General features: G+C 42.7%; 1 protein-coding gene across 3 annotated transcripts in view; it reads left to right on the forward strand.

The window, feature by feature from the left end:
* The window catches only part of LOC139583259 (nuclear receptor coactivator 2-like), a 242,172-nt gene that overhangs the window by 77,579 nt on the left and 152,279 nt on the right, over positions 1-12,314 (forward strand). For all 3 annotated transcript variants that reach the window (XM_071414135.1, XM_071414136.1, XM_071414137.1), the window contains exons 2-3: positions 5,925-6,035; positions 11,625-11,797. In XM_071414135.1, the coding sequence (XP_071270236.1) occupies positions 5,944-6,035; positions 11,625-11,797 (265 nt within the window). In that variant the 5' untranslated portion in view covers positions 5,925-5,943. The remainder of the gene's footprint in view (positions 1-5,924; positions 6,036-11,624; positions 11,798-12,314) is intronic.

Genomic DNA, 12,314 nt, shown 5'->3' on the forward strand with positions numbered 1-12,314 from the left:
GACTTGTTGAGGGGACAATGTTACAGACAGATTGTGACTTGTTGAGGGGACAATGTTACAGACAGATTGTGACTTGTTGAGGGGACAATGTTTGACAGATTGTGACTTGTTGCGGAGACAATGTTACAGACAGATTGTGACTTGTTGAGGGGACAATGTTTGACAGATTGTGACTTGTTGAGGGGACAATGTTTGACAGATTGTGACTTGTTGAGGGGACAATGTTACAGACAGATTGTGACTTGTTGAGGGGACAATGTTTGACAGATTGTGACTTGTTGAGGGGACAATGTTTGACAGATTGTGACTTGTTGAGGGGACAATGTTACAGACAGATTGTGACTTGTTGAGGAGACAATGTTACAGACAGATTGTGACTTGTTGAGGGGACAATGTTACAGACAGATTGTGACTTGTTGAGGGGACAATGTTTGACAGATTGTGACTTGTTGCGGAGACAATGTTAGACAGATTGTGACTTGTTGAGGGGACAATGTTTGACCAATTGTGACTTGTTGAGGAGACAATGTTACAGACAGATGGTGGCTTGTTGAGGGGACAATGTTACAGACAGATGGTGGCTTGTTGAGGAGACAATGTTACAGACAGATTGTGACTTGTTGAGGGGACAATGTTACAGACAGATTGTGACTTGTTGCGGAGACAATGTTTGACAGATTGTGACTTGTTGAGGAGACAATGTTACAGACAGATTGTGACTTGTTGAGGGGACAATGTTACAGACAGATTGTGACTTGTTGAGGAGACAATGTTACAGACAGATTGTGACTTGTTGCGGAGACAATGTTTGACAGATTGTGGCTTGTTGCGGAGACAATGTTACAGACAGATTGTGACTTGTTGAGGGGACAATGTTTGACAGATTGTGACTTGTTGCGGAGACAATGTTACAGACAGATTGTGACTTGTTGAGGGGACAATGTTACAGACAGATTGTGACTTGTTGAGGGGACAATGTTTGACAGATTGTGACTTGTTGAGGAGACAATGTTACAGACAGATGGTGGCTTGTTGAGGGGACAATGTTACAGACAGATGGTGGCTTGTTGAGGAGACAATGTTACAGACAGATGGTGGCTTGTTGAGGGGACAATGTTACAGACAGATTGTGACTTGTTGAGGAGACAATGTTACAGACAGATTGTGACTTGTTGAGGGGACAATGTTACAGACAGATTGTGACTTGTTGCGGAGACAATGTTACAGACAGATTGTGACTTGTTGAGGGGACAATGTTTGACAGATTGTGGCTTGTTGCGGAGACAATGTTACAGACAGATTGTGACTTGTTGAGGGGACAATGTTTGACAGATTGTGACTTGTTGCGGAGACAATGTTACAGACAGATTGTGACTTGTTGAGGGGACAATGTTTGACAGATTGTGACTTGTTGCGGAGACAATGTTACAGACAGATTGTGACTTGTTGAGGGGACAATGTTTGACCAATTGTGACTTGTTGAGGAGACAATGTTACAGACAGATGGTGGCTTGTTGAGGGGACAATGTTACAGACAGATGGTGGCTTGTTGAGGAGACAATGTTACAGACAGATTGTGACTTGTTGCGGAGACAATGTTTGACAGATTGTGGCTTGTTGCGGAGACAATGTTACAGACAGATTGTGACTTGTTGAGGGGACAATGTTTGACAGATTGTGACTTGTTGCGGAGACAATGTTACAGACAGATTGTGACTTGTTGAGGGGACAATGTTACAGACAGATTGTGACTTGTTGAGGGGACAATGTTTGACAGATTGTGACTTGTTGAGGAGACAATGTTACAGACAGATGGTGGCTTGTTGAGGGGACAATGTTACAGACAGATGGTGGCTTGTTGAGGAGACAATGTTACAGACAGATGGTGGCTTGTTGAGGGGACAATGTTACAGACAGATTGTGACTTGTTGAGGAGACAATGTTACAGACAGATTGTGACTTGTTGAGGGGACAATGTTACAGACAGATTGTGACTTGTTGCGGAGACAATGTTACAGACAGATTGTGACTTGTTGAGGGGACAATGTTTGACAGATTGTGGCTTGTTGCGGAGACAATGTTACAGACAGATTGTGACTTGTTGAGGGGACAATGTTTGACAGATTGTGACTTGTTGCGGAGACAATGTTACAGACAGATTGTGACTTGTTGAGGGGACAATGTTTGACAGATTGTGACTTGTTGCGGAGACAATGTTACAGACAGATTGTGACTTGTTGAGGGGACAATGTTTGACAGATTGTGACTTGTTGAGGAGACAATGTTACAGACAGATGGTGGCTTGTTGAGGGGACAATGTTACAGACAGATTGTGACTTGTTGAGGAGACAATGTTACAGACAGACGGTGGCTTGTTGAGGAGACAATGTTACAGACAGACGGTGGCTTGTTGAGGGGACAATGTTACAGACAGATGGTGGCTTGTTGAGGGGACAATGTTACAGACAGATTGTGACTTGTTGAGGAGACAATGTTACAGACAGACGGTGGCTTGTTGAGGAGACAATGTTACAGACAGACGGTGGCTTGTTGAGGGGACAATGTTACAGACAGATGGTGGCTTGTTGAGGGGATTGTCTGAAGTATAGAGGATAGAGTATAAAGTATAGAGCAGTAGACCGTCAGTGTGTTTAGAAACTCTAGAAACTGTCTTGCTTTCCTCACCTTAGTTGAGCACATGGTTTTGGGGGAGTGTGGAGCTCTGTCTCTCTGTCTCTCTGTCTCTCTGTCTCTCTGTCTCTCTGTCTCTCTGTCTCTCTGTCTCTCTCTGTCTCTCTGTCTCTCTCTGTCTCTCTCTGTCTCTCTCTGTCTCTCTCTGTCTCTCTATCTCTCTCTCTCTCTCTCTCTCTCTCTCTCTCTCTCTCTCTCTCTCTCTCTCTCTCTCTCTCTCTCTCTCTCTCTCTCTCAATTCAATTCAATTCAAGGGGCTTTATTGGCATGGGAAACATGTGTTAACATTGCCAAAGCAAGTGAGGTAGATATTATACAAAAGTGAAATAAACAATACAAATTAACAGTAAACATTACACATACAGAAGTTTCAAAACAATAAAGACATTACAAATGTTATATTATATATATACAGTGTTGTAACAATGTACAAATGGTTAAAGCACACAAGTTAAAATAAATAAGCATAAATATGGGTTGTATTTACAATGGTGTTTGTTCTTCACTAGTTGCCCTTTTCTTGTGGCAACAGGTCACAAATATTGCTGCTGTGATGGCACACTGTGGTATTTTACCCAGTAGATATGGAAGTTTATCAAAACTGGGTTTGTTTTTGAATTCTTTGTGGATTTGTGTAATCTGAGGGAAATATGTGTCTCTAATATGGTCATACATTGGGCAGGAGGTTAGGAAGTACAGCTCAGTTTCCACCTCATTTTGTGGGCAGTGTGCACATAGCCTGTCTTCTCTTGAGAGCCAGGTCTGCCTACGGCGGCCTTTCTCAATAGCAAGGCTATGCTCACTGAGTCTGTACATAGTGAAAGCTTATCTTTCTCTCTCTGTCTCTCTGTGCTCTCGTTTCAGTCTCTCTGGGGAGAAGAGCACCATCAGAAGGAAAGAATTGAATCTCCGCTCCACTTTCGCTCGTTCCTCTTGTGTCGGATCAACCAATTCCACCAGCATAGGGGCACGTGTGTGTGTGTTCCTACGGGCGTGCATATGTGTGTGTGTGTGTGTGTTCCTGCGGGCGTGCATGCGTGTGTGTGTTCCTGCGGGCGTGCATGCGTGTGTGTGTTCCTGCGGGCGTGCATGTGTGTGTGTGTGTTCCTGCGGGCGTGCATGCACGTAGTGCAAGTGTGTGTGTGCTAGAGGTCGACCGATTTATGATTTTTAAATCCCGATTATTGGAGAAACCAAAAAAAGCCGATACCGAAGAAGTTTTAGGTTGTAGTTATTATAGGACTATTTCTCTCTATACCATTTGACTTTGACTATTGGATGCTCTTATAGGCACTATAGTATTGCCAGCCTAATCTCGGGAGTTGATAGGCTTGAAGTCATAAACAGTGCAATGCTATAGTGCTGTTTGAATTAATGTTTACGAGCCTGCTGCTGCCTACCACCGCTCAGTCAGACTGCTCTATCAAATATCAAATCATAGACTTAATTATAATATAATAAACACACAGAAATGTTTGTGGTTAGGTACACATTGGTGAAACGACAGTGCTTTTTTTCGAGAATGTGCTTGTTAAATCATCACCCTTTTGGCGAAGTAGGCTGTGATTCCATGATAAATTAACAGGCACCGCATCGATTATATGCAACGCAGTATAAGCTAGGTAAACTAGTAATATCATCAACCATGTGTAGTTAACTAGTGATTGTGTTAAGATTGATTAATTGTTTTTTATAAGAGAAGTTTAATGCTAGCTAGCAACTTACCTTGGCTCCTTGCTGCACTCGCGTAACAGGTAGTCAGCCTGCCACGCAGTCTCCTCGTGGAGTGCAATGTAATCGGCCATAATCGGTGTTCAAAAATGCCGATTACCGATTGTTATGAAAAGTTGAAATCGTCCTAATTAATCGGTCGACCTCTAGTGTGTGCACCCCGGAATAGGGCAGACAGCCCAACATCTGAATGAGCCTCCCTAGTTCACTTGGAGATGGGATTTGGGGAAGAGTGTCATTTTGGGTTAAGTACCTTTTTATGCATTAGTGTGTTTCTCTGACAGCTGCTGGTACATTAGTGTGGTCTTTCTCTGACAGCTGTTTGTACATTAGTGTGGTCTTTCTCTGACAGCTGCTGGTACATTAGTGTGTTTCTCTGACAGCTGCTGGTACATTAGTGTGGTCTTTCTCTGACAGCTGTTTGTACATTAGTGTGGTCTTTCTCTGACAGCTGCTGGTACATTAGTGTGGTCTTTCTCTGACAGCTGCTGGTACATTAGTGTGGTGTTTCTCTGACAGCTGATGGTACATTAGTGTGGTGTTTCTCTGACAGCTGATGGTACATTAATGTGGTGTTTCTCTGACAGCTCCTAATACATTAGTGTGGTGTTTCTCTGACAGCTGATGGTACATTAGTGTGGTCTTTCTCTGACAGCTGCTGGTACATTAGTGTGGTGTTTCTCTGACAGCTGATGGTACATTAGTGTGGTCTTTCTCTGACAGCTGCTGGTACATTAGTGTGGTCTTTCTCTGACAGCTGTTGGTACATTGGTGTGGTCTTTCTCTGACAGCTGCTGGTACATTAGTGTGGTCTTTCTCTGACAGCTGTTGGTACATTAGTGTGGTCTTTCACTGACAGCTGTTGGTACATTAGTGTGGTCTTTCTCTGACAGCTGCTGGTACATTAGTGTGGTCTTTCTCTGACAGCTGTTGGTACATTGGTGTGGTCTTTCTCTGACTGCTGCTGGTACATTAGTGTGGTCTTTCTCTGACAGCTGTTGGTACATTAGTGTGGTCTTTCTCTGACAGCTGTTGGTACATTAGTGTGGTCTTTCTCTGACAGCTGCTGGTACATTAGTGTGGTCTTTCTCTGACAGCTGTTGGTACATTAGTGTGGTCTTTCTCTGACAGCTGCTAGTACATTAGTGTGGTCTTTCTCTGACAGGTGTTGGTACATTAGTGTGGTCTTTCTCTGACAGCTGTTGGTACATTAGTGTGGTCTTTCTCTGACAGCTGCTGGTACATTAGTGTGGTCTTTCTCTGACAGCTGCTGGTACATTAGTGTGGTCTTTCTCTAACAGCTGCTGGTACATTAGTGTGGTCTTTCTCTGACAGCTGCTGGTACATTAGTGTGGTCTTTCTCTGACAGCTCCTGGTACATTAGTGTGGTCTTTCTCTGACAGCTGCTAGTACATTAGTGTGTTTCTCTATCCACTCTTTGTAGGTGGATGATTGTTATGTTGTCTATATAACTGTTCTCTCTGTGTGTGTTGTCTCCACAGACGCTGATATGCAGTGAGGATGAGTGGCGCCGATGAAAACCTCTCGGACCCTGCTGCCAGGGCCGAGTCACGGAAACGCAAAGAATGTTCCTCTGACCTACTGGGTCCCAGGTATACACTTCTTTACTACCACTGTACCACACTAACTACTTTAGTCCTACTGTGGCTTTACAGTAGGCTATTGTAGGGCTGGGGCGGTATACCGTATTTTATGATATACCGGTATTGATGCAGGGACCGGTTTGGGTTTTTACTTTACCTTCTATACCGGTATTTGAATGTTTGGGTTTGTTAAATGTGATACGTCGTTTGTCATGTCAATTTGTATAGTTTAATTCACTACTTGAGTCATCTCTCTCCGCTCTTTCGCTCCGTGCCACTTTCCACACAGACCTAGCCACGCCCCCTGTCACTCAAGGAGCGCATTTAATGTTCCTCAACCAAGAGACACTTGCGTTCAGTCTGCATGGTCAACGCAGCACATGCAACCATGTTGATGACAATAATGCTGTTTTCACTTTGCTTCTTAATATAAATCCACTAGCGTTCTATAATGACACTATTAGTTTGTGTTTCTTACATCAGCAAACAGCTAGTTTGTCTTTTCTTAGGATGTTGCCCTAAATCTTGTGAGATGCTAATTGTTAGCCGCTAATGCTAATAGCTAGCTAGCTAATAAATGTACTGAGTAAGAGCAAACGTAGCTAGCTAATACAGCCTGATAATACCAGTGAGGGCGTAGACCTAAATCAGCATGTTGTTTGTGCAACAGTATCTTCTAAATCAAATAGTAATATGCAAAGCAAGAATATGTGAAGTAGCTAAGAGAAAACATGCAATGTAGCCAAAGACTATAGGGTCCCCTAGGAAACACTTATCAACACTTTAGTTCCTACCCTATCACAATAACTCCCCCTCTGGCATTTTAATTCATTGTCATCTCAAACAACACTGTATTCAAAGTGCCCACTATTATATTCTAACTATAGAATTAGAATAGTCATTCTATTTCCATGATTCCAACAGTTTTGCTCTAATTCGCAAGTCAAATCGCAATTGCAACATTTGGTTAAAAATACTAGATTATTTGCCCATATCGTGCAGCTCTACGTGGCTGTGTGGAAATTACCTCAATTGAGCAGTGGTGTAAAGTACTTAAGTAAAAATACTTTCAAGTACTACTTAAGTTGTTTTTTTTGTTATCTGTACAGTCGTGGCCAAAAGTTTTAAGAATGACACAAATATTAATTTCCACAAAGTTTGCTGCTTCAGTGTCTTTAGATATTTTTGTCAGATGTTACTATGGAATACTGAAGTATAATTACAAGCATTTCATAAGTGTCAAAGGCTTTTATTGACAATTACATGAAGTTGATGCAAAGAGTCAATATTTGCAGTGTTGACCTTTCTTTTTCAAGACCTCTGCAATCTGCCCTGGCATGCTGTCAATTAACTTCTGGGCCACATCCTGACTGATGGCAGCCCCTTCTTGAGTTTGTCAGAATTTGTGGGGTTTTGTTTTTCCACCCACCTCTTGAGGATTGACCACAAGTTCTCAATGGGATTAAGGTCTGGGGAATTTCCTGACCATGGACCCAACATATCGATGTTTTGTTCCCCGAGCCACTTAGTTATCACTTTTGCCTTATGGCAAGGTGCTCCATCATGCTGGAAATGGCATTGTTCATCACCAAACTGTTCCTGGATGGTTGGGAGAAGTTGCTCTCGGAGGATGTGTTGGTACCATTCTTTATTGTGTTCTTAGGCAAGATTGTGAGTGAGCCCACTCCCTTGGCTGAGACGCAACCCCACACATGAATGGTATCAGGATGCTTTACTGTTGGCATGACACAGGACTGATGGTAGCGCTCACCTTGTCTTCTCCGGACAAGCTTTTTTCCGGATGCCCCAAACAATCGGAAAGGGGATTCATCAGAGAAAATGACTTTACCCCAGTCCTCAGCAGTCAAATCCTTGTACCTTTTGCAGAATATCAGTCTGTACCCGATGTTTTTCTTGGAGAGAAGTGGCTTCTTTGCTGCCCTCCTTGACACCAGGCCATCCTCCAAAAGCCTTCGCCTCACTGTGCGTGCAGATGCACTCACACCTGCCTGCTGCCACTCCTGAGCAAGCTGTGTACTGGTGGTGCCCCGATCCCGCAGCTGAATCAACTTTAGGAGACGGTCCTGGCGCTTGCTGGACTTTTTTGGGCGCCTTGAAGCCTCCTTCGCAACAATTAAACCGCTCTCCTTGAAGTTCTTGATGATCCGATAAATGGTTGATTTAGGTGCAATCTTACTGGCAACAATATCCTTGCCTGTGAAGCCCTTTTTGTGCAAAGCAATGATGACGGAACCTGTTTCCTTGCAGGTAACCATGGTTGACAGAGGATGAACAATGATTCCAAGCACCACCCTCCTTTTGAAGCTTCCAGTCTGTTATTCGAACTCAATCAGCATGACAGAGTGATCTCCAGCCTTGTCCTCGTCAACACTCACACCTGTGTTAACGAGAGAATCACTGACATGATGTCACCTGGTCCTTTTGTGGCAGGGCTGAAATGCAGTGGAAATGTTTTTGGGGGATTCAGTCCATTTGCATGGCAAAGAGGGACTTTGCAATTAATTGCAATTCATCTGATCCCTCTTCATAACATTCCCGAGTGTATGCAAATTGCCAACATACAAACTGAGGCAGCAGACTTTGTGAACATTAATATTTGTGTCATTCTCAAAACTTTTGGCCATGACTGTACATTACTTTACTATTTTATAGTACTTTTTACTTTTACTTCAATACATTCCTAAAGAAAATACTGTAGTTTTTACTCCATACATTTTCACTGACACCTAAAAGTACTCGTTACATTTTGAATGCTTAGCAGGACAGGAAAATTGTCCAATTCACACACTTATCAAGAGAACATCCCTGGTCATCTACTGCCTCTGATCTGGAGGACTCACTAAACACAAATGCTTTGTTTGTAAATTATGTTTGAGTGTTGGAGTGTGCCCCTGGCTATCCGTAAATACATTTTAAAAACCTAGAAAATGGTGCCATATGGTTTGCTTAATATAAGGAATTTGAAATTGTTTATATTTTTACTATTGAAACTTAAGTACATTTTATAAATTACATTTACTTTTGATACTTAAGTATATTTAAAACCAAATGCTTTTACTCAAGTAGTATTTTACTGGGTGACTTTCAGTTTTACTTGAGTCATTTTCTATTAACGTATCTTTACTTTTACGCAAGTCTGACAACTGGGTACTTTTTCCACCACTGCAATTGAGTGCAGGAAATGCAGACATGATAAAAGTGCTGAAATTTGTTTTGGTTGAATTGAACAGTATAAACCAATCAGAATGGAGAAAGACTCATTGAAATCACTTAGAATATATGTGTTGCCACCCCTAGGATCGCTCACTACTCATAAAGCACCCTGGGATCACTCACTACTCATAAAGCACTCTGGGATCACTCACTACTCATAAAGCACTCTGGGATCACTACTCACTACTCATAAAGCACCCTGGGATCACTCACTACTCATAAAGCACCCTAGGATCCCTCACTACTCATAAAGCACCCTGGGATCACTCACTACTCATAAAGCACCCTGGGATCACTACTCACTACTCATAAAGCACTCTGGGATCACTCACTACTCATAAAGCACCCTGGGATCACTCACTACTCATAAAGCACCCTGGGATCACTCACTACTCATAAAGCACCCTGGGATCACTCACTACTCATAAAGCACCCTGGGATCCCTACTCACTACTCATAAAGCACCCTGGGATCACTCACTACTCATAAAGCACCCTGGGATCACTCACTACTCATAAAGCACCCTGGGATCCCTCACTACTCATAAAGCACCCTGGGATCACTCACTACTCATAAAGCACCCTGGGATCACTCACTACTCATAAAGCACCCTGGGATCCCTACTCACTACTCATAAAGCACCCTGGGATCACTCACTACTCATAAAGCACCCTGGGATCCCTACTCACTACTCATAAAGCAAATGTACAACTTTTATTATTTAAAAACTAAAAATACCGTCATATCGTCCAATTTAAAAAGAAATACCGTGATATAATATTTTGGCCATATCGCCCAGCCCTAGGCTCTTGTGACTTTGTAACTTTACTGTAGACTACTCGAAAACCTAACCCAGGTCTGTAAGTAGCTTTGGTCAAGACAGAATGGCCCCGTTTCTGTAGCGTGAGGCAGCTTGATGGATGTTCCCTGGACAGGGTACTAGAACCCAGGTCAGAGAGACCTCTTATTTAACTAAAGTTATGGCTCAATGCCAACCCCATGGTTCTCCTCTAATTGTAACTCAGGTAGTACACTTGTCGCCTATCTTGCCTTTCAAACGTTTGTTGTTTTGATTTTAACTTTTTGCCTAAACAAAAAAAAGAGACCTATATTTACACTGAGTGTACAAAACATTAAGAACACCTGCTCTTCCCATGACAGACTGACCAGGTGAATCCAGGTGAAAGCTTTGATCCCTTATTGATGTCACTTGTTAAATCCACTTCAATCAGTATATATGAAGGGGAGGAGACAGGTTAAAGAAGGATGTTTAAGCCTTGAGACAGGCCTTGAGACATATGTGTGCCATTCAGAGGGTATTTAAGTGCATTTTTTAATGGTATTTAACCAGGCAAGTCGGGTTAAGAACAAGTTCTTATTTACAATGACGGCCTGGACGACGCTGGGCCAATTGTGCGCCGCCCTAATGGGACTCCCAATCACGACCGGTTGTGATACAGCCTGGAATCGAACCAGGGTCTGTAGTGACGTCTCTAGCTCTAAGAGGCAGTGCCTTAGACCGCTGCGCCACTCGGGAGCCCCATTTGAACAGAGTATTGTAGTAGGTGCCAGGCGCACCGGTTTGTGTCAAGAAATTAAACTCTGCTGGGTTTTTTCACACTCAACAGTTTCCTGTGTGTATCAAGAATGGTCCACCACCCAAAGGACATCCAGTCAACCTGTGGAACGCTTTTGACACCTTGTAGAGTCCATGCCCCGACAAATGACTTTGGTTCTGAGGGCAAAAGGGGGTGCAACTCAATATTAGGGATGTGTCTTACTGTTTTGTACACTCGGTGTATATGGGGGCGTTCCACAGATGTTGGCCCATGTTGACTCCAATGATTCCCACAGTTGTGTCAAGTTGGCTGGATGTCCTTTGGGTGGTGGACCATTTCACCTGATTTACCTGGTCAGTCTATGTCATGGAAAGAGCAGGTGTTCTTAATGTTTTGTATATTCAGCCAATACAAAAACAAGTGCCATTTAAATCTGTACTATCAACTGGTTATATTATATCATGGAACACATTCTGTACTATCAACTGGTTATATTATATCATGGAACACAATCTGTACTATCAACTGGTTATATTATATCATGGAACAAAATCTGTAATATCAACTGGTTATATTATATCATGGAACACATTCTGTTATATTATATCATGGAACACATTCTGTTATATTATATCATGGAACACAATCTGTACTATCAACTGGTTATATTATATCATGGAACACATTCTGTACTATCAACTGGTTATATTATATCATGGAACACAATCTGTACTATCAACTGGTTATATTATATCATGGAACACGTCTCACTCTGGCCTTCTCTTTACCCCCCTTGTCTCCTCAGCCTCAAACGAAGCAACGAGAAGAGAAACCGCGAGCATGAGAACAAGTACATCGAGGAGCTGGCCGAGCTGATATTCGCCAACTTCAACGACATCGATAACTTCAACGTCAAGCCTGACAAATGTGCTATCCTGAAGGAGACTGTCAAACAGATACGACAGATCAAGGAGCAAGGTACAATACTTCCTTTATTGGTCTATTTTGCATGGATGGCATTGAGAACTGTCTGTCAGAGTAGCCAAAGGCTGCGTTTACACAGGCAGCCCAATTCTAATCTTTCGCACAGTTATTGGCATAAGATCTGATCTTATTGTTCAGATGACAGAATTGGACAGCCTTTGTAAATCCAGCCAACCTTACACATACAGATACATGTAACTGCCAGAATAAAGGAAACACTTGAGTAAATGAGGGATTCAAAGTATATTGAATGCAGGTGCTTCCGCACAGGTTTGGTTCCTGAGATTATTAAGCAATTAACATCCCATCATGCTCAGGGTCATGTATAAAAATGTTGGGCGGGCTATTATTTTGGCTACCATGGCTATGCCCCCATAGGATGACAATGCCCCCGTCCACAGGGCACGAGTGGTCACCTGAAAGGTTTGACGTGCATGAAAACGATGTAAACCGTATACTATGGCTGTCTCAGTCACCAGATCTCAACCCAATTGAACACTTACGGGAGATT

The sequence above is a fragment of the Salvelinus alpinus genome, chromosome 8 (assembly GCF_045679555.1).
Source record: "Salvelinus alpinus chromosome 8, SLU_Salpinus.1, whole genome shotgun sequence".
NCBI lineage: Eukaryota > Metazoa > Chordata > Actinopteri > Salmoniformes > Salmonidae > Salvelinus > Salvelinus alpinus.